General features: G+C 36.9%; 1 protein-coding gene across 3 annotated transcripts in view; it reads right to left on the reverse strand.

Moving 5' to 3' along the window:
* SCAF8 (SR-related CTD associated factor 8) overlaps positions 1–20,641 on the reverse strand; it is a 151,911-nt gene that overhangs the window by 81,764 nt on the left and 49,506 nt on the right. For 2 of the 3 annotated variants that reach the window (XM_040058876.1, XM_040058877.2), the window contains exon 20: positions 18,719–20,435. In XM_040058876.1, coding sequence (XP_039914810.1) covers positions 18,733–20,435 — 1,703 coding nt within the window. In that variant the 3' untranslated portion in view covers positions 18,719–18,732. Of the gene's footprint in view, positions 1–18,054; positions 20,436–20,641 lie in introns of those variants that run through there. The other variant, XM_040058875.2, reaches the window with a different exon arrangement.

The raw sequence follows: 20,641 nt of genomic DNA on the forward strand, positions 1-20,641 counted from the left end.
TGACATTTATGGCAGCATAAACTCTGAAGAAACGATGCCAAGTAGGGACTGAGGATACAGAAAATAATTGTGAGCCTCCAAGGACAGAGGTGTTGTCTGTAACTTCCTAGTTACATGAAAACATCTTTGTCTTTGTTTAACAGTTCAGTCAAAATCTCCCTGAAAGCATACAGGTTGTTAAAGGAAAAGGCACCACAAAACTTTCCATTAACAGTAGTAGCAGTAGGGCCCAAATCTGTTCCTAGCACTTCTGCTATGAAACTTAACACACACAGGCAAGAATGTTCCTCGGCTAACAGGTCGCACTCAAAACAAGTAAAACAAAGAATTGGGGAAAAAAAAAAAAAAAAAAAAGGCAAATTGTCATCATCCCTTTATCAAAAATAAAAACCCAAAATGCCGAGACATAAAGCAAATTGTCTACTATTGCACAAAGCCTACAGTAATCCATGTGAGATCTTTACTTTAGAGCACGCAATCCAACTTTCATTAAACTATAATTAATATAATGGGTCATATTCGTATGAATTGGTCATTTATATAAGACTGGATGTTAACACAGAGAGAAAATCCTGATTCCCCTGACTTTTCTGAAATTGTATCATTGATGAGCTTGTATGAGAGCTCTAGAACCTCTCCAACAAGTAATAAAGCAAGGACACTTCTCATCTGGAACAAGGAATGCATAGCATGGAAACGGGAGCATGCTAGTCAAAATGCTCAGGTGATTAGATACGATAAGAAGAAGAAGAAACTGCAAGGACAAATCAAGGTTTATGGAATTTAGTATGGTACTTTCCTCTGATCTTCACAAAAGAAACTGAAGAAAGAAGGAATTTACAGACAATTTGCAGGAATAATAATTGTCATCATAAAATTCCATATTTCATTACTTTATTGGTTTATATTACAAATATCCTAGCATGAGAGTTTGAAGGATAAAGTAGCACATTTTTACAACTGACCATGATTCAAAAAGAATATAGCCTTTTTCAGTATTGTACTTAACTATGCCAAGTCAAAATCTTTGGACATAAAGTTAAGTCCTAGCCTAAGTACCTTGAGAAATAAGGTGATGGTGTGGGCAAGAGCTGGACAGTTCTAGAAGAAGGAAGCTTGAATGTAAGAGATATTACACTGAGTGGGAAGAGACAGGATAAGTCAATATGAAAGATTATGGAATTGCATATTTATAAGCACCCACAGAATGCTTATTCTGTGTTAATCTAATCCTAGGTAGGTTGATTTCAGCACAATTACCAAAAACCATCAAAGATTTTGATTCAAAATGTACTTTAATTTCTAGGTGCAATTCCATTAGGATTTGCGCCCAACTGCTGGGGAACAATTTGTGTCCTTGAGAACTTGTGTTTTTGTGCAGTGCACTGTATCATGCTCAGGATGAACAGATGCCTCAAGGGAAGGGAATGATGGACTTGTGTAACCTCTGAGACTAAAATTATTATTTTCCTATTACTACTGAAGACCAGATTGCTGTGTCTTGTAATTGATTACTTTCCATAGTTATACAATTATAAGCTGAAGAGAACCAATAAAGTTAGAAGCATTTGTTTCCTGTGATGAAAATAAAAGATTTTTCACAAACAAATTTACTCTCACTTCCTGCAAAACAAAAATAATCTATTATGGGTGAGAAGACCTCTTTTAATGTGATGACACAACAATTTTTGGATGCAACTACAAGACAGCTTTATTTTGTATGGCAATTTCCATACAAAACATATTTTTGTTTGAGCCTTATGTTTAAACAGTGCAAGTAATTTAATAGTAGAGTTTCAATGTTCATATAAAATAAAAGCAGATAAGGAGACAAATCAAGGAAGGATGCATAGATATTTACATCTATATCCTGACTGTCCAACAGGGACTTAATAGTGCTGTAAATTTTAGTTTGTTTAAGAGTCAGACTAAACAACATATTGGACTAAAAGCAGTCAGATACCTGGAATACTATAACTGAAACTTCAAGGATCTTGGTGACAATATATTTATTTATATCTGGGCTTATGGACACTCATTTGTAGTTATTAAAATATGGTTTAATAATAAGTAAAACTTCGCTAAAATGTGTCTCAGTTAAAATCTTGCAGCCTGAGAAACACTGCATCCTGAAAACCTAATTAAAAGCCAAAGAAGGTATCATATTTCACAGTGCTAATGAAAAATCTATCATCTGCTTCTATCAAAAATGTGAAGTGCCACTGAAAACAGATGGGAGAAGGGAGAATTTCAATTAATTATTTGTGAAAGATATCACACATAATATTTCAGAGAATTGAACTCCTTTACATGAATTATTTTGAAATTCATTAAAGGTAATTAACACCATCAAGTAAGATCTTGCTGGTGGAAAGGTAGTTTCTGTGTAATATTTCACTAACATTCAATATGAAACGTTGGGAAATCAGCCCAGTTTCAAGAAATGTCAGGTTTTTAAAAAATGTTTAAATAACATTTCACATTCTAGGATTTTTTTTTAAAAAAGGTTTCATTATAAAAAGCAGAATAATCTCACAAGCTCATCTACCTTGAACCACAATGTCAGGAAATTGAAAAACCTGGAAATATAAACTGAACAAAAGAACAAACTAAAGGTGTGTATTAGACTTCAAAACTTGTACTGCTTTATCAATTGTGCTTACAATCAAGCAAGCAAATGGTTAAGTTTACATAAGCGTTGTTATATAATTTTCTGTTTCTCCATTTTTGCCTTATTTGTTCCTTTTCCTTTAGGCACCAATGCAATGATGCTCCCACATGTGATTTAAATATAAGCACACCCAGTTAATCTGAACAGGCTAATATTTTATGTGGTGTGCTGGATTAGTATCTAGCTTTTTAATTTCATAATAATCATAAAAAAGAGTGGTAAATGAATGGGGGAAGCAATTCAATGGAAGCAATACATCAAAATAATGAGAAAACGAAAGGATTTATTACCATAACAGTTAAAGCACTGCAGTGTGTAAATGAGTGCTCTCACAGCTTCACAGAGATTATCACGGAGTTGTGAAGGGATCCACAAGGATCAGTGAGTCCAACTGTTAAGTGAATAGCCTGTACAAGGATCAAACCCATTTGATCGTGATGTTGTTGTAATTAGCATCATACTCTGACCAACTGTGATCATCTCAGGATCTGATTGTGTTTCCAACAGACATATTCCAGTGGATTATTTTTATGCTTTCTCTTTTTGGCAGTGTTGCCTTTCAACCTCTTCAAATGTGTTTTGATCCTGAAGACTGTCAAGGATGAAATAAAAGGGTAGAAAAGAAGGCAGGAGAGCTTTAAATTACATACCACATACAAGTATGCTTAATTATTGCTTTCCAATGGTCACTACTGAGACCACAGATGCGCAAAGCAAATGTGCAATCAATAGCTACCAAAGCGGCATCCATCTCATCCATTTACACAGGAGACAAAAGGAAAAATACCCATGCTATCTGCTCTGTAATAGTAGCAGAATTTGAACTGTCAGGAACTGGTCATAAATATTCTTAAATCGGCTTGCCCCCTGAAAAGGAATGATATAATACTTTTGAATTTATTTACTAGAGGAGAATCTAATCTAACTGTAAATACTTAATTTTGACTAAATTCTACCACAAGGTTATTTTCCTATCTACTTCTTCATATGCTTGGGCAGCATGCTTTTTTCTTATTGCTAAAACCAACTTTATACTCTCTTGAAATGAGTATGGATGGGTACTGATTGTGAGTCAGAGGTGACCGCTTGGACTTGGTTCTCTGGTCAGTTTGAAGGGTGCCTTCCTCACCCTCTCAGGGAGCTGCTGAGCAGGATGAGCATCTGCTCCTGACACCACAGGTGATGGTCCCATGTGTTACCAGAAATCACCAACTGCTTCATTTGACAGCCAGCAGGAATTTGGGAAACAGGTGAGGTAGACATTTTGCCAGTCTACCATAACTCCACAGTGGTCTCTAAGTTAATGTAAGCTAGTGTCTCTAGCTGTGTCAGCATTGAATATTTATATGTTTTAGAATAACAAATTTTTTTTATGGATATAGAACACGTCTGGAGCAACAATGGGGAACCACAATGCCCTGATAACTGTAAAAACCTGAGTAATGCAGACCCTTTTCTGTGACAACTCCTTTCATACTTTCACATGCAAGTACAAATTTTCAGAATAACAGTGAAAATTAGGAACATTTTATAGAAGATATACACAGCTCCTGCTCTCAAAATCTCATCCCATTTCCAGGCAGCGAAAGCTTTGCCATGTTGGAGGTTGAGAACTGGATACAATGAGTAATTTTGTTGACTACTTCCAAATGATACTATGATTTCTCCTGTGCCTCTCCGACTTTTACGAGTGTCTTAAAAGAAAGCTAGGAGAGCCATAAAATAAAATAAAATGAGAAGCAGCAGTTTTTTCAAGGTTTGCTAAGTTGCCCAGAGAACTGTTTCTCAGCAGAATGACTCCGAGGTTTTGTTTCAAGCAACTCCTTTGGGAGACATCACCTTGCCTTGTTACAGGCACGCGCACTTGGGGATCAACAACAGGAGGGTGGGTGGCCCAAGAGTAATGACACGAGCATGTGAAAAAAGCTATTTTCTTGATACTTGAAGTGTCTTTAATAAAGCTGACCTTGGAAACAGATACTATTCACCCAGCAATGTATCCTCCCCTAGAAGATCCCAAGGAAAGCCTGTACCGAGCTCTGGCAGGAATGAGAGCTATCTGCACCTGCATTTCCTCGGCCCGCAAAGAGGTGGACAGAAGACTTCATCGTTCCTTCCCACCTCATTGCTACGACAACTCTCACACAGATTCTCAGAATATTCAGAATTGGAAGGGACCAACAAGGAGCAACTCCATCCACAGCATGGGTACATGGAGCACAGGTGTTCCTCCTGGTGCTGTGGCCTGACATAGGGACCTGGAAACCTGGCAGGGAACCTGTCCAGCATTTACAGTAGCAGCATAAAACATGGAAACTCAAAATTAACTTTAGAAGGACTGTTTAAGTTGAAACTATTTTAATTTTTATTTTCAAGTTGTTTAAATCAGAAAAGAGAGAGTATTACAATCATTTATCTAATCTAGTTTTCCATTTGTAATTTTTGTTCATTTTTTTCCTTCCTGTAGCTAGGTTTACTCTTACTAAAATAACCATCTAAATACTCTGATCTAGAATTAAATAGAACCATTATATTTTTTGATGAGAGAATATAGCATACCAACATAAATTTGTTTAGTTTAATATCATTTAGTTTAATATAGATATAGTTTAATATAAATTCAGATCTTGATTTCTCACACAGAGAATAAAAGATATTATGCATCTTATTTTCAAAGTGACAATTTTTAGTTATCTTCAATTCTCACCCTTTTGAGTCTATAGGCAGTCATAATTTGCAAACAATATTTGAAGACCTAATCAAATTTCCTTTTGTTTTGCAGTCGCACAATGAACTCTGTCTTTTGCTTTATATGTACAACATGGTTTTCTTTGGTACACCCACAAGTATTTCTTCACCTGCCGTGTGAACAGAGTGACTCTACCAAAGCCCATCATTCTCCTTATTGCCCTGACTCTGCTGTGGGAAGCAGCCTTTATGCTCCCATTACAAATGTGCCTGCTGTGTTTTCTCCACCCAAGCCATCCCCCCTTGCCACCTCTGCTTACTATTGCCACAGTAGTAATAGTGTTACTATTCACTGAACATTTAAATGAAGCTTCTCTTTCATCTCACCAGTAACTGTAAGAGCCTGATAAATCTGGAAGCTGGGAGACTTTCTCTTCTCTCTGCTGTGAGAAGAATGCAGAAGTGGAGCTCCTTACAGCTGAAGGGACCACATGAGATTTACTAATATGCCTTCTGTAAGACAGATGCCAGTTGATAGAGGAGTGACAGAATCCAAGACAGAGAAGTGACAACATGTTATGAATGACACATGCTACCCTTGGCTCCACACACAGGGAAACTTGTCCAAAGGTTCATTGCTACCCCAATAAAGGTAATTCTAGCAGCAATGAAACAGCTTAACTTCTATGGGATCAAATCTGGGTATTGCCATGTGAAAACCACTCCGACCCTTCTTCACACAACCAATTCTAACAAGAGAAAAAGGACTTAAAGGTGTTTCTTCCTTTGCTGATATAAATGGGAAAAAAAAAAAAAAAAAAAAAAAAAAAAAAAAAAAAACAAAAAAAAAAAACACCACAAACCTTCTTTCCTACTGTTTGGGACAAATTAGGATTTCTGTTATCAGATACAATGAAGACAAATCTACTAGCTTGTTTTCTTTTTAAGCAGCGGTTTTAAAAGACAGTTTATTGAATTCATGTTTGAAAAACCTCCTGTCCACGCAAAAACTGAAAGGCTGTTTATACTGTAAAAGCCCCCAAATAAAACTAGATTTGCCTTTATTTCCTTCCTTTAATTCACAGTAAAGAACATAATTTAATCCATACTCTGTACCTGCAGAGAATACTACAATCGCATTGCTCTTGGACAGAGGGAAAAGATATTCACAGTAGTATGGTGAGGGGAAAAATCAAAACTTCAAAGAAGAACCAGAAAAGATCTTAATAAAGAAAGGAATAAGAAATCAGTCACTCACAAAGAAGGTTAACACATGAAAATCTCTAGCTTCCTCTTAATGCACTGAGTACAAATCAACATGATAAAACTGACATACAAAATCCAACTAGTGTACAACAGAGGGTACAACCGAGGGTGAAAACTCCCCCAGTGAGCAAGTCCACACAGGAATTGTACAGAAAGCAGTGCACTGAGGCACAACAGTGAAGGACTCTGAGAACTGCATTGAAGATCTACTGCACACCACCTGTACAGGGCTCAAAGCAGCAGCTCTCTGTGCTGGGAAGAAACAGCCACGACTACGCATGTGCTGGGCACCCTCTGCTGGTTTCACAGCAGCAAGTCACCAGGCTTGGGGAATAAGCATAACGGAGTGCAAGCAAAATCCAGGGAAGAAAAAACGTCTTATCTACAAGCAAGAGTAAAAAAAGAGGGATCAAAATTTCTTTCAAAAATGGGAAGAAATAAATACCTGCAAGACTTTTTAGATTTTAACTCAGCTATCTCAGCTGTTTCTCCTTACCAAATGAAGAAAGACACCCTACTCTCATTAAAAAAAAAAAATAAATAAATAAAAAAAAAAATATCAGCATTTCTTGCATTGGAAATCCCTTTTGTTCCCTTTAACACAACTTTTATCAACATCATGGCTAGCAATAATTTCTCCTTACTTTTACAAGTCTCCTGAGTGTTGACAGGGTTACATGCGACCCTTCATGGTCTGCAAAGCTGACATAAACTAAACTCTGGCACATTTGAAAGGAACAAAAGCAAAACAAAATACCAAAGTGTACCAGTGTTAACCCTAGCCCTAACTGGCTAGTTAGGCACCAATTCTACATTATAAGCAACTGCTTATAAAGATAAAAGATAAAAGAATAAAAACAAACTAATTCAAATGTCTTTTTCTGCAGTGTATACAGCCAGAAAAGATGTTCTTTTATACAAATACCACGATCCAAGAAATACTTGTTATATTTTTCACCACTAGAAAACATTAAATTTAATGGCACTCTGATGCAGTGTACAGGATCCTTACCATATCCATGAGCAGGGGGTATGAACTCCTCTCAGCACTTTTGCATTCAAGCTCTATTTTATGAAGGAGAGAATTAAAGTAGTGGAAAAGCAATAGTGTTGTTCTCAAAGAAGCAACAGAAAAAGCCATATGTGAAATGGAGCATTTGCCACATCACAGACAAGACCTAGCAATTTCTGTACTGCCCAGGCGCCAGCAGAGTTTAGGGCTTTGCTAGGTATTTCAAGGGTTCGGAACAAACATGGCAGAAGTGGCTCCCCTTCACAAAAGGCACAATCAGATGCTGACCTTGCAATTCATGTAAGGTCCCTGAGCACCAGCACAGATGATAATTAACAAGGGGAGCAACTCATCCAGCTGCTGTTCTTGTCTTCCTAAATCCAGAGCTTGCTCGCTGCAAAGAAGAGCTCAAAAACTGGTAAGGTGCCCTGGAAAGGCAGGCTCTTTCTTTTTGCATGTTCCTCTCACTGCACATAGCCAGAGAAGGTGCTCTTTGCAGAAAGTGTCAGCATGTTTTGAGGACACGTTGAACTTTCTCTCTTAAGAAGGTGAGGAAATAGGCTGCAGGGGCTGGCTAGACACCACTGTTCTATGTAAGCAGTAAAAGCAAAGAGGAACAGTAAGAGCACACAGAAACTGTTCTTCAAATCCCATCAAAACTTTTAACTTTCAGACTGAGGACACTGGAAACCGTAATATAATAGCTAGCTTTGAAATGCTCACTTCAAAGTGTTTCTGTCCAAAGAAAAGAAATCAGGGTGAAAATAAAAATTGGGGAAGTATTTAATTACTCCAGTAGAGGGTTTGTGCCTAAAGAAAAACACTAAATTTCTTATTTTAATGTTTTTAGAAATGGATGACAATGGCATCTGAAGGATTGAAAAGCGCGCTGGAGGAGACCCAAGAACTTTGTTACGAACAGTGATGATAATGAGGTGTAGCACATTTGTGCTGGCTGTCGGCTAGCATGGTCAAGATTACATGAATGGGAAAACAAGCGCAGATTAAGGTGTGTTTGAGGTATCAACCTACTGAGAGTATTTTGGAAGGTCAGAATCACAAAAAGTTTCAGAATTAACTTTTGGCCTTTTCCCAGCAAGTGAGACCTTGAAGTAGGAACCACCTGCCTATAGTATCTTCAGATTCAATTCTGTTCCAGAACAATCCAAACAAGCACCTGCAGTGGTTTTATCATCTTTCATCTTTCTTCCATGTAACTGGGTTCCCTTCAAGTAGAACACCTGGTTCACAAAATCTGTTTGGACAGTAATTATCATATTGAAAAACATACTAACTTTAAATATTTCTCCTATTTATAAATATTAAACATGTGACAAACTTCAGTATAAAAAGACTATTTTGCTGACTGCTGTAGTAATACTACTGTTGTGGCTCAGGTAGAAAAGATAATCTTGATCATGGGATGAGCAGGGGCCTTGTGTCTATACGGCTCAGTATCATTCCACTTTCAAGCCTGTGCACCTGGCAAGACACAGCAGTTGGCCTGGACATATTTGCACTCCCTGTGCTACCTCACAGCCTGAGATGAAAGGTTGTGGCTGGTGCTTTTTCTAGCCAAGTGTCAGAGTACTTAAGGTTTTGCCTGTCACAGTTCACCAGCACATCATTTACTATAGATTAAGACTGGGAACTTTTAAAAAATAAGACACCAAATAGCTTAAAAAATCTGGTGTAACCAATCAAATGTTTCCTAGCAATCTAGATTTAGAACCCAAACTAAATATTTAGATTTTAAAATATTCAACTGATTTTCAGAGATGATGTGCACTTAAATCTGTATGTGAAAACTCCCATGTCTAACTCTGACTCCTTTGACACAGCAAAGATGATAGACAAAACAAGCATGTGTCAGCTGCAGGAAGACTTTAAGTATAGCATGCAAGGCAAAAGGAAAAGTGAATACTGAAGTCAGTGTTTCCTTCCCTAGTCTACACTGTAAATTCTCCAGCCAAGCTTTCCATAAGCTTCTGTAAAATGGATATATGAACATACACTGATAGTTCCACAATAATAAATTTAATGTATTGTGCATTTTGCGGTATGTAGCTCAAGTCAGAGCTAAACTGTTACTGTAAGACAAGATGTGTAATTTCAAAGCTGCATTCTAAGACACTTTAATAGGACCCAGTTTTGAAACTGAAATTAAAAAAAAAAAAAAAAAAAAGTGAGACAAAAGAACAGTGATGAAATTTCTTGAGAAGGGTTACTAAGAAAATGTAATTTTTAAGTAGTTGGTTTTTAGAAAAAAAAATCAGATAGTAAAACAGCCCATGAATTAAAATCTTTCCAGTTTGTCTACTTTAATGCATCAAGATGAGAGGCATTTAGAACAAACTAATTCTCCAAGCTGAGAAAAGTGAAATTCTTCACAGCTTTCAGCCAATCTGTTGTTTGATCAAATTTCTACGCTCTGAATAAGAATAATTAGAATATGTGGTGACAGGAAAATCAAGACTTTGGTATTCACTACTATGTACAAGTTGCATGGGGCAGCTCCTGAGGTTGCTCTAGCTTGTGCACAATTTTTCAAGTTGCATATTAGAGACAGGATAATCTACTAGAAAAAATGCCATTTTAATTATATTCTTGAGCATGCTAGAACCAGACTATCATGACAAATATATATAATTTTGAATATTTTTTTTTTTATTTCTCTCTCTCTCTCTCCTTTTTTTTTTTTTTTTTTTTTTTTTTCTTTACATGTCATTCATTACTTCTATTCTGGTTAATACAGAAATATAAGAACTTTTCATGGAGAAGGAAATTTATTGAGGAGAGTTAAGCAGCACATTTTAAAATGAAGTAAGAAAAATTTATTAACCTAGTGCATTCATTTTTTAAAGTCCTTTGAAGAAAAAAAATGCTATTTAAATAAAACTTAAGCTTTAAAAAAAAGCAGTATGCAGATGAAGAAAAGAAAGCTAGAGGACATAATGGATTTTGAACAAAGAACAGTGACCATGTATTAAAGGGCTGCTCTACGTGCTACAGTGAAAAGCTCTACTTAGAAAGTACAATCATTTTGGGAGAGGCAGAAGGTAAGACCAATGCATTCAAATAGCTTTAATTTGCTTGCTTTCTTTCTCCATGAACTCTATGAACTTCTCAGCACAGGACTAGAAAAGTATAGTGCTTGCAAAATTTTTCAGACATTTTATACACTCTATTTCATCATACTCTTAAAATCTCAGTAAAATGTTTATTAGGGCTGCCTGCTCATAAATACTTGCACAGGAAAGAGAACTTGAAAGGAAAAAAGTTATCTCCTAGAAGGCTTTGTGATAAAAGCAGTAGAAAAATCAAGGAAACTAGAATAATACAATCTTCAATCACCTGCTCTTCTAAAGGCCCCTGAAAAAGAAACTGAGACACCCAAGACAGAGTCTGAAATCCTGGACGTAATGAAACAGTCATGTTCCACTGGTAAACAAGTGAGGTTGTATAGCACATGCTGGTTTAGACTAAAGCAGCATTATTTTACATTCTCTAGCAATAACATGAAAGAATGAAACAACTTTGATCTGCAGATAGTAGAAAGCAAGAGATGCTGCAGCCAGCACTTGTCAAACTGGGATACTTTTGAGATATGCATCCTTTTAGTTACCGAGATAATTGAAAGTATTCAGTAATTATCTCTGTACTAAGTAGACATTCCTCAATAGTGGTGCTTGAGATTGGTGATTCACACAATTTGGTAATCTCCCCTTTTGATTTCTGTGATAGTTTTGCCTTAAACAGTATCACTCCCAACTTCTCACTAGTGTCTGTATTATGGTGATGCAATACATAGGATTGTATTATTTATTGAACAGGCTACACAGGATTTAATCAGAACATCCTCTAATCAGCATTCAGAGTGGAACCCTGAACAAGGGCAGTATTTGGACTAGGAGATAACACAAACAAGAAACAAAATAATCTTGGATTTTACACCAACACTTCCGTTTAGCACATTCCCAGCAAGTAAGATAGCTCTTCATCATGCTTTTGGCTGGGTTCTAAAATATTTACTCCTTAAAGATACCCAAACCGGTATATTAACATCTATGTCAAGTTGTACCTCCAAGAACCTTGTAAGCTTACAAATATTTACACCTACCTGAGTTTTGTGGGGTTTTTTTTTGTAGTTGTTGGACAGGGTGAGGAGGTGTTCATTTTTAACTGAGGTATGAGCAATACTAAGAAAAATGCTCAGGAGTACTTAAAATCTTTGGATGCTTGCTTGCTTGTTAATTGGTAAATATTTAATCAGAATGCATACATTAACTTCTACTGAATCTAAAAAAAAGAGAAAGGTTTATTAATGCTTTCTATATTTATTTTTTCCTCATTTCAAATTAGGCTAACAAGCTATTGCTGCTGAAAAAACCATTATCTGTCCAGTGGCTTATATACAGATCCGCTCTGTACAGCATTTTTGGTGTCTCCTAGAATATGCTATTTCATGCCACTTTCCTGTTTTCCACAGTGCTTCTGATGATGAAATGAGGATTGCAGGAACAAAGCATGTATGAAGTGTACACATAGAAACTACCAGTATTATGCACACAAAACTTAAAAATTACACTCCAATATTTTGTAAAAATAACATTTTATCCTAATCACTTCAAAGTTTTAAATTCTAACAAAAATAATAGGTGCCTCACTCATTTTATCAATTCATAGGACTTCAGGCCTCCAAGTTCATAGTTTCAATGGTGTTTTTTAAGTCAATGTGGAATTTGAGAGACACCATTATTTTGCTTTTAATAAATAGCAAAATTCAAAAACAATCAGCAAGCATTTTTTAATTTGCTGTCAGTATTTTACTTTTTAATCACAGACAGCTTAACCACTAGGGTCCTCGATAAGGAATTACCTACATTGGTAGTCATACTGCACAAAAAATCCATGAGATTGAAGATAAAGACTTATGGTTGTCCTAGATATAAACACCTCAGTTATGCAACTGAATGACATAATTCAAAAGTATTTCTAACTTACTGAAAGGGGAATTCTATGATAGAACCACTGGACAAAATAATGCGATGCAAGCATGTGAAAAAAAAATGAAAATGAACTGGACAAACTAGGACAACATTCAGTAAACATTTCTAAAGTCGAGTGTACACTTACTATTTATGTATTTTTACACAACTGAAATTACAAAGTTTTTCTGGAAGAAAATCACTGAACCCAAAATTACATTTCAAATTCTACAGGCAAAAATTTATTGATTTTCTCTACATTTTTGTCTGATGTTTAGAATAGGTGGTCCTTTTTGAAAAGGACAAACTTAAGGCACACTTAAAAACTGCATTTTACTGCATTGCTGAATGAGTTGTGATTACCTCAGAAACAGCATAAATCCAAAATATTTTTTCCCTTGATCAACTGAGGTGGCAGTGACAGAGCTTCCTTTGACTAGATGAAGACGAATGCATTTTTAGAAAGGACTTTATACAATTTATTTCTATTTAATTACTGCTGTTATCAAGAAAAAGCTACATTACTTACAACAAGATTTCTAGCGTGGAAGTGATATTCAGATCCAAAGTCTCTGCCACTATGGCTTAGGTGAATCCTACCAGCCTACCTCTGAGTTAACAATTCTGTATCCATTTAACACTCTTCACCTGTTCACCTAGTAAGGATTTCTTGCACTGGCTTGCACACAATTGTAATTGTTATATTATACAAATCATTATGGCTATGAAGTTACCTGTGAAGTGTTTGAGAAACACATAAAGTCACCTGCTTTAAGGAATCTGTTTTTCTGCATTTCAACAGAAACCTTAATACATGCTAATGTGAACACATATCCATTATGACACAGATATGCATACAGAAGATCATTCAAGAGGAATTTTGCAGCATTAAAACATTAAATCAGGGAGGAAAAAAATCTTCAACTAGCCTATTTACAAGTTACAAAGCTCTCTGACCATATTGTTTTCTTGGAAAGCACAAAACAGACCCTTGTCTGAGGGCTTTAGTATGATTTCATTAGACAAGAAAATTTAAAATTAGCATCAGTGACGTAATTTTAAAAGAAAAATGGCTGAGTACAGAATAAGATTAGTAAACGAGTGATACAATTAGTATCACTGTTACAATGCAAGTGCTGAAATACGCACTTCAAACTCTGAGAGAGAAAACACATTCATCTGCAACTGTACAATACAACCTCTTCTAAGAGTGCTTAGACTGCTAAAACTGCCTCCTCTAATCTTTGGTAGCAGAGCATCTAAAAGATTAAGAGTAAGGATATTCAATGAAACAACCCTTTTTCATAGTTTGTGCAAGATAGGAATAAAAGAATAATGGCAAATACAATTTTACAGCTTACCAACTTCAACAAAAACCCTATTAACAGACTCTCATCACCAATAAGAATAATTTTTTGAATCCTATATGTAAGTTAAAACTCAAAGAGATACCATGAATTTTCTTTTTAGTAGCTCTACTTGACTTTTCTTGACTATGAAATATCATGTACATACACTAATTGAACAGTTTATTGTGCATCCAAAGAACTGGTACCAAGTAAGTGGAGTGAACAACATCACTGTGACAGCCCTTCAAGGAAAAATGTAAGACAATTAAGGAAAGATGCTTTTGCCATTCCTGCTCAAATAAGCAGCTTCAAATTAAAAAATAACATCCTGTCTTTATGCCTTTTAAAACAATCTCTCGTACACAAGTAAACGGCTTCACAGTGCATGCCTACTCGCAGAAAGGAAGTTGAAAGAAAAATCTGACTACTGCAAAATTCAAAAGAATCAGCAGTAGATGTCACAACCGGGAAAGAAAAGATCCTTTAATTACCTGAATCAAGAATAACAAAAAAGGGGAAGAAAGATTCTTTAATAACATGAATTAGTAACAAAAATTTGTCCAGTTACTCTTGATGACTCCTGATATACTGAATAGGTTTTGAAATTAAAAAGGTGGAGTATTATTTTTTCCAAGAGCATGAAGGGGTAGAACAAGGGGCAATGGCTTTAAACTGATGCACAGCAGACTAAGATTAGATAGAAATTCTTTACTGTGAGAGTGGTGAGGCACTGGAACAGGTTGCCCAGAGAAGTTATGGATGTCCCATCCCTGGAAGTGTTCAAGACCAGGTTGGACACAGTTTTGAACAACCTGGTCTAGTGGAGGTGTCCCTGCCCATGGCATGGGACGTGGAACTAGAAGATCTTTAAGGTCCCTTTCAACCCAAACTATTCAATGATTCTGACTGTTCAGCTCTCCCATTATCAAGCAACAAAAAGTCACCATTACTGAAAAGACAGAGAATGAAATTTAGGGTCCATTTCTATCAGTTTCAAATCAAATTACCAAAGACATGAGTTAGGGCAAGAAGTCAAGAGTACTTTCAGTTTGACCAGCAGAAAATATCTTTGCACATGGTCAAAACTGCTCAAACTGTATATTCAGAGGCTTCTGTAACAAACTGGCTTACCTTATAAATACCTTCTATACATGAACTTATAATTTTCCAATTGTGCTTAAGTAATGCCTGCGCACGTCTCACTGCAGGCTTGATTACAGTACTCTCATCTTGACTTACTCAGGCTAAAAGTTCCTTAACTTCATAAAGTAATTTAAATCACTGAAGTGGCTCTAAGTATGTTATAGAGCTCTACCGATGCAAAGGAATCTAACAGAACATATTCCCCTGAGTAACAAAAGAAAGTACCACACATAAAAGGAAAGCATACCAGCACTTCACAGGAAAAGGATTCAGCAAAGAAATTGTGTCCTTGTAGCAAACGAAGGCTACATTTCATCTTTATGGATATAGTGCTATACTCAAATGCAGTACTGTGAAAGATCCACAGTCTGTTTAAAAATGCAAATACATCAAACAACTTACTGATGCATACAGTTCTCAAGTAAATATGTGTGCCTAAATACAATGCGTTGCCTGCAAAGCTATCTGAATTATCTGTTACTTCTGTGAATTGTACATCAGCTGCTTCAGTTGCTAGAACCCACAGACTTTCATCACTACAGCAAGCTTTAGACACAGGTGTAAGCCAGAACTGCTACCCCAATGCCTGGGCCCCATCTTCTTTCTGTCCCAATCTCACTCTCTCCTTTGCAAAACCTAAAATTAAAAGTCGCTCCCATGAATCACATCAAAGAATTGGTCTGGGTGTCAGGACAGTTCCTTTCAGTGTACATGTTGGCTTATGATGGCTTAACCTACAATAAAAAAGGAAAGTCTTCACTCCATCTCCGAGACATTTAAAACCTCCTACTGGCAAGATAAAGAAACCAGATTGCTTCACTAATATAAAGTCCCTTTAAGTTTCTAAATATGGCTACATATCTGCATGCTACGTTATTTAAATAAGAAAGAGAACAGCTCTAGTTGTAAACATGATGCAACTGAAGACTGTACAACAAACTTTTATTCTACAAAAAACCAAGTGTTTAGAAATTGATGGTGTAACGCATATGTACAGTAGCCAATTTATTCATGTTTGAAAGATATTAACAAAGGTAATAGATTCAGTAAATGCATTGTTCTATACCACTACCAACCAAATTGTTTAACAACTCTCACCTGGTAATTTACCTAAATCTTCACTCTATGAACAACCTGGCACATTGCCAGTCCCAGTTTAGAAGAACAACAGTTAATTTCTAGTTTTCAGGAGAATTTTAACAAAATGTTTAAAAAGCAAAGCTACTACCAATATGTTTGATTTTGAGTATTTATTTCTGTAGTCTATGCCTGAAGCTTTTTCCAACTGAACATATTAAAATGAAATAAAACACCTTAAGTTCATAAAATATCCTTAGAGCTATTTTCTGCTTTTGGGCTTTCACACAGCCAAATCTGCCTGACCAGAACACCGTGAGTATGTGGTGCAGCAGCATCAGTCGAGCTCTTTGAGCCAGAGAGTGCCCGTGACAACACGGTGACCTTAAACGGTTCATCTCAACTCCCAAGACACGTTCTGGTAATAAACACATCAGCAAGGTCCATTACAAAGCAGTGGTTATTTAATGCATACCTAATAACTATACTTGCACCATAGATAATAATTCATTCAAGCCCACTCTTTCCAAGGGTGACCTTCATTAAACTGTCTGTTTTCTATCCAGAATAAAGTCCCTGGAACTGAAAAACTGAACCATGACACAGCATGAAAAAATACCCCACCTTCCAGAGGAAGAGGACTACACACATGAGTAATTTTCTTCTAGGTTCAAAGGCATACTAATGCTTTACACTCATGTGATGCTTTCATACTTTCACCCCTTTGAAGGGAGCAGAAGGGGAAATAAAACTTGCATGTTAGTGCTTTAGAGTTAAAGATCAAAGTCTAATCTGAGCTAAAAATGATTCTTTTACCAAAGGGGCATTCATGGAACAGAAACTATCCTTATTATCTTATTATGCAAGAGGAAAACAACTTTCTTAAAACTGAGTGAAAAGATGCTTTCAGACACAGAATTTGAACAAAACTTATTTTGAAAGACGGTGAAATGCACTTAAATGGAACAAACTGAAAATCTGACATCACCCTACACCTTAATCTTTCACTGCCAATTCAAAGGATACACAAGCAGCAAAGTAGGTGAAACAGGAGAGAATAGCACTACTAATTTACCTAAGCAGCCAATTCATCTCAACAACTTAAAAAGAGGGTTAACTTCAATGTTATTCCATCAAAACACATCCCCCGACTCTTATTTCTGTTAAAAACATGTAGGGTTTTTAGACCAACATCAGCTTTTTACTCTTCATGCAACATTTCTGAACTTTGAGTCATGAAAATCAATTAACCACAAAGTACTCAAACACTATCTACCCAGAACACCAAATATATTACAAAATAAGAAAATGCAAATATTCGCTTAAGTTTTGGCTTCGTGCATATCTGCATCTTAAAACGTAAGCTAGAATCCCACTGCATATTCTTACAGATACATGTTCCACCTTCTAGAAGTAGTAAGAACATTGTAACAATGAGCATGAGCAGATAAATACAAGCCTGACAGTACTGCAGTGAAATAAGTTCTATCTTGCTACCTAAAGAAGGTGAAAGGCAAATTTTCACTACCTAGTTTCATTTCAATTTTATTGAAGTGCCTACAGCATTCTGTGAGTGCTTGCACATACACAGGCACGCACAGAAAAAGTGGTATCTACAAACAGTTTACACAGATATTTACATACATGTTATTTACATAAACTAATATGACTGCATGATCTTTGATGTAAAAACCATATGCTTCTTGCACATAAAACTGTTGCACTGGTTTTACAAAAGTAATATAAACCTTTTGCAACACCTGGCTAAGCACGTATCATTGCTGATTCCAAGTTTTTAGAGCTTGCAGGTTTTTTAAAAAAATACAATACCTAAAACACTGTTATCAAACAAATATGCTTTATTGGCATCTAAAAACAAAATGCACCCAACATTAAAATGTACTTTTTCATTTTTTAAACCCACTGCAGTACGAGGAACAAATCACAAACACTTATTTTAGTGAAAACAGAGACTATAGTGTGGATTTTACAAAATCACTTTTAATCTCTGTGTTATGCTCCTTAAGTAACATGGGCCATTTTTTTTCCTGCCAAATTGTAGGAACATAAAATATCACAGCTTTATCTATACTTTAAAATTCTGCAGCAGCCTAAAAACACGGACAAGATACACCAGCACCTCTTTTCAAGTATAACAATTTCGATAGCCAAACTAAGGGTAGTATCTAAAAATTCCATTTTCTTCCATAGGAAGTCTTTGTTTGACAAGCTGTTAATTTATCATTGTGAAATTAAAAGCAACTGGGGGCAAGTTTATGCTTTACCAAAGGAATAAAATTTAAAAAAAAAACCAACGAAAAAACCCAAAAGCAAAAAACGTTTACCTACCATGTTCAAATTAAGAACAGTGTTCTATACAAGTCAGTTGTACAGTTATTTAAGTGAAAGATGAACATGAACATCAGATTAACTTAATTCTGGCAGACAAAAGTGAACTGCTACGGTCCAGTCAGCCATTTATCTATTACAGAGAGATGACAACTTTACAAAAGGTATCTTTTACCTACTGAGTGATGATTATGTCCCCTCAGTTTCTGTGCTTTCTACCACTGGTTCACTCTCTATATCAGCTTCTGTGTCACTCTTCTCTTTGTTTATCTCGATGGACGATGTCAGTTTTTCATAAAGTTCTGGATCATCCTGCACCTGTGCAGTTGGTGGCTGACTTTCTGTCTCTGTATTTTCACCATTTACCTGGGGCATATTATCAGCTTTGCGATGAGAAGCGGCCCCATCAAAATATTCAAAAACCCGTGGATGTGGAGGTGGGATCCAGTTGTTTGACATTCTGTCTCTTCCAAACCTGTTTCCATTAATTTCTCTGCAAAAATTAAAATCTCTGTCATCCCTATCCCTCTGTCTTTCCCAGGGTCTTCTGCGGTCATCAAAATCTCTGTGAGTATCTTGATCAAATCCTCTATTCCAACTGGGACCACTTCTACTATCAAACCTATAGTTTACATGCCGAAACCTCTCTCTGTCTTCATGGAAGCCTTTAGGGCCACCATAAATAGGGAAGGCATGGTGCTCTCTTTCATCATAATCTCCTCTCTGTCCCCAGTGCTTGTCTGAATTGAAACCAAAATGCTCTCTTCGGCCAAGGTTATCTATACCTGGTCTTCCAAAATTTTCTCTCATGTCTATATGTGGTCTTGTGAAGTGCTCTCTTCCATCTACTGGAGGCCTTCCTATACCCTCTCTTGGATCAACTGGTGGTCGTCCAACAGAATCCCTGACATCCACTGGAGATGGTCTATTAAGATTATCTCGGTTTTCCACTGGAGGAAAGCGATAATCTCTGTCTCCCTCCTGCTGAATGTTATCACCTCCAAGTGGTAGCCTTTTCTCTGGATTAGAAATGTTATCGATATTTTGTCTTCCTGGTGTTCCAAAAGGTCTTTCTGTTTGATTAAAAATATCTCCTGGAGGAAAAGGACCTCGAGGTGGTGGTGGGTGAAGAGATGGATCAAGGATTGCAGGAGGAGGAATAGTACGCTGTGGTGGCATTCCTGGTTGCATCAATGGAAACCTTGGTCCAGGCGAATGGGGCATTAGGCCTGGACGTATATCTATAAGAGGCATTCCTGGCATTCTTTGATTACTGATATTTAAATGAGGCATGTTTGGAACTGCAGCTGGATGTTGCATTGCCAGAAGTCCAGAATTACTTGAAATATTTGGTGGTGGCACTCCCATAAGTCCAGAACTAGTTGAAACATTGGGTGGTGGCATTATGAGAAGCCCAGAGTTGCTTGAAACACTCGGCGGCTGTACTCCTGGCAGAACACCTGAGCTGCTAGACACACTGGATGGCTGCATTCCAGTCAGAAGGCCAGGGCTGCTTGAGACACCAGGTGGGTGAACTCCAGCTAGAAGCCCTGAGCTGCTTGAGACATTTGGTGGTGGCACTCCAGCCATAAGTCCAGAGCTACTTGAGGCGTTAGTTGGCTGAATCCCACCAGCAAGAGAAGAGCTACTGGAGACAGCAGGTAGCTGCATTCCTCCTGCAAGACCAGAATTGCTGGAAACAGTTGGTGGTTGCACTCCTCCTACAAGTCCAGAGCTGCTTGAAACACTGGGTGGCTGTACTCCCCCTGCAAGTCCAGAGCTACTTGAGACAGTGGGTGGTGGCCCTTCTCCAGTAAGCCCGGAATTGCTCGAGACACTGGGTGGCTGCATTCCTCCAACAAGTCCAGAGCTACTTGAGACATCGCTTTGCACTGAAATGCAGCAACAAGAAGAACAGTTAACAAAAAATACCAGTGTAACACACGGTATTCATAACAATATGCAGTTTAATCCATGTTCAGGTAATGCATAGAGTGATGATACTGCTGACAACGTCTGTCCCAGTTTCTATAAATAATACATATTATTTCAATCATATTGATGATACATAGACATTATGCCATAGAATTGAATACCT

Source organism: Hirundo rustica, chromosome 3, assembly GCF_015227805.2.
Source record: "Hirundo rustica isolate bHirRus1 chromosome 3, bHirRus1.pri.v3, whole genome shotgun sequence".
Lineage (NCBI taxonomy): Eukaryota > Metazoa > Chordata > Aves > Passeriformes > Hirundinidae > Hirundo > Hirundo rustica.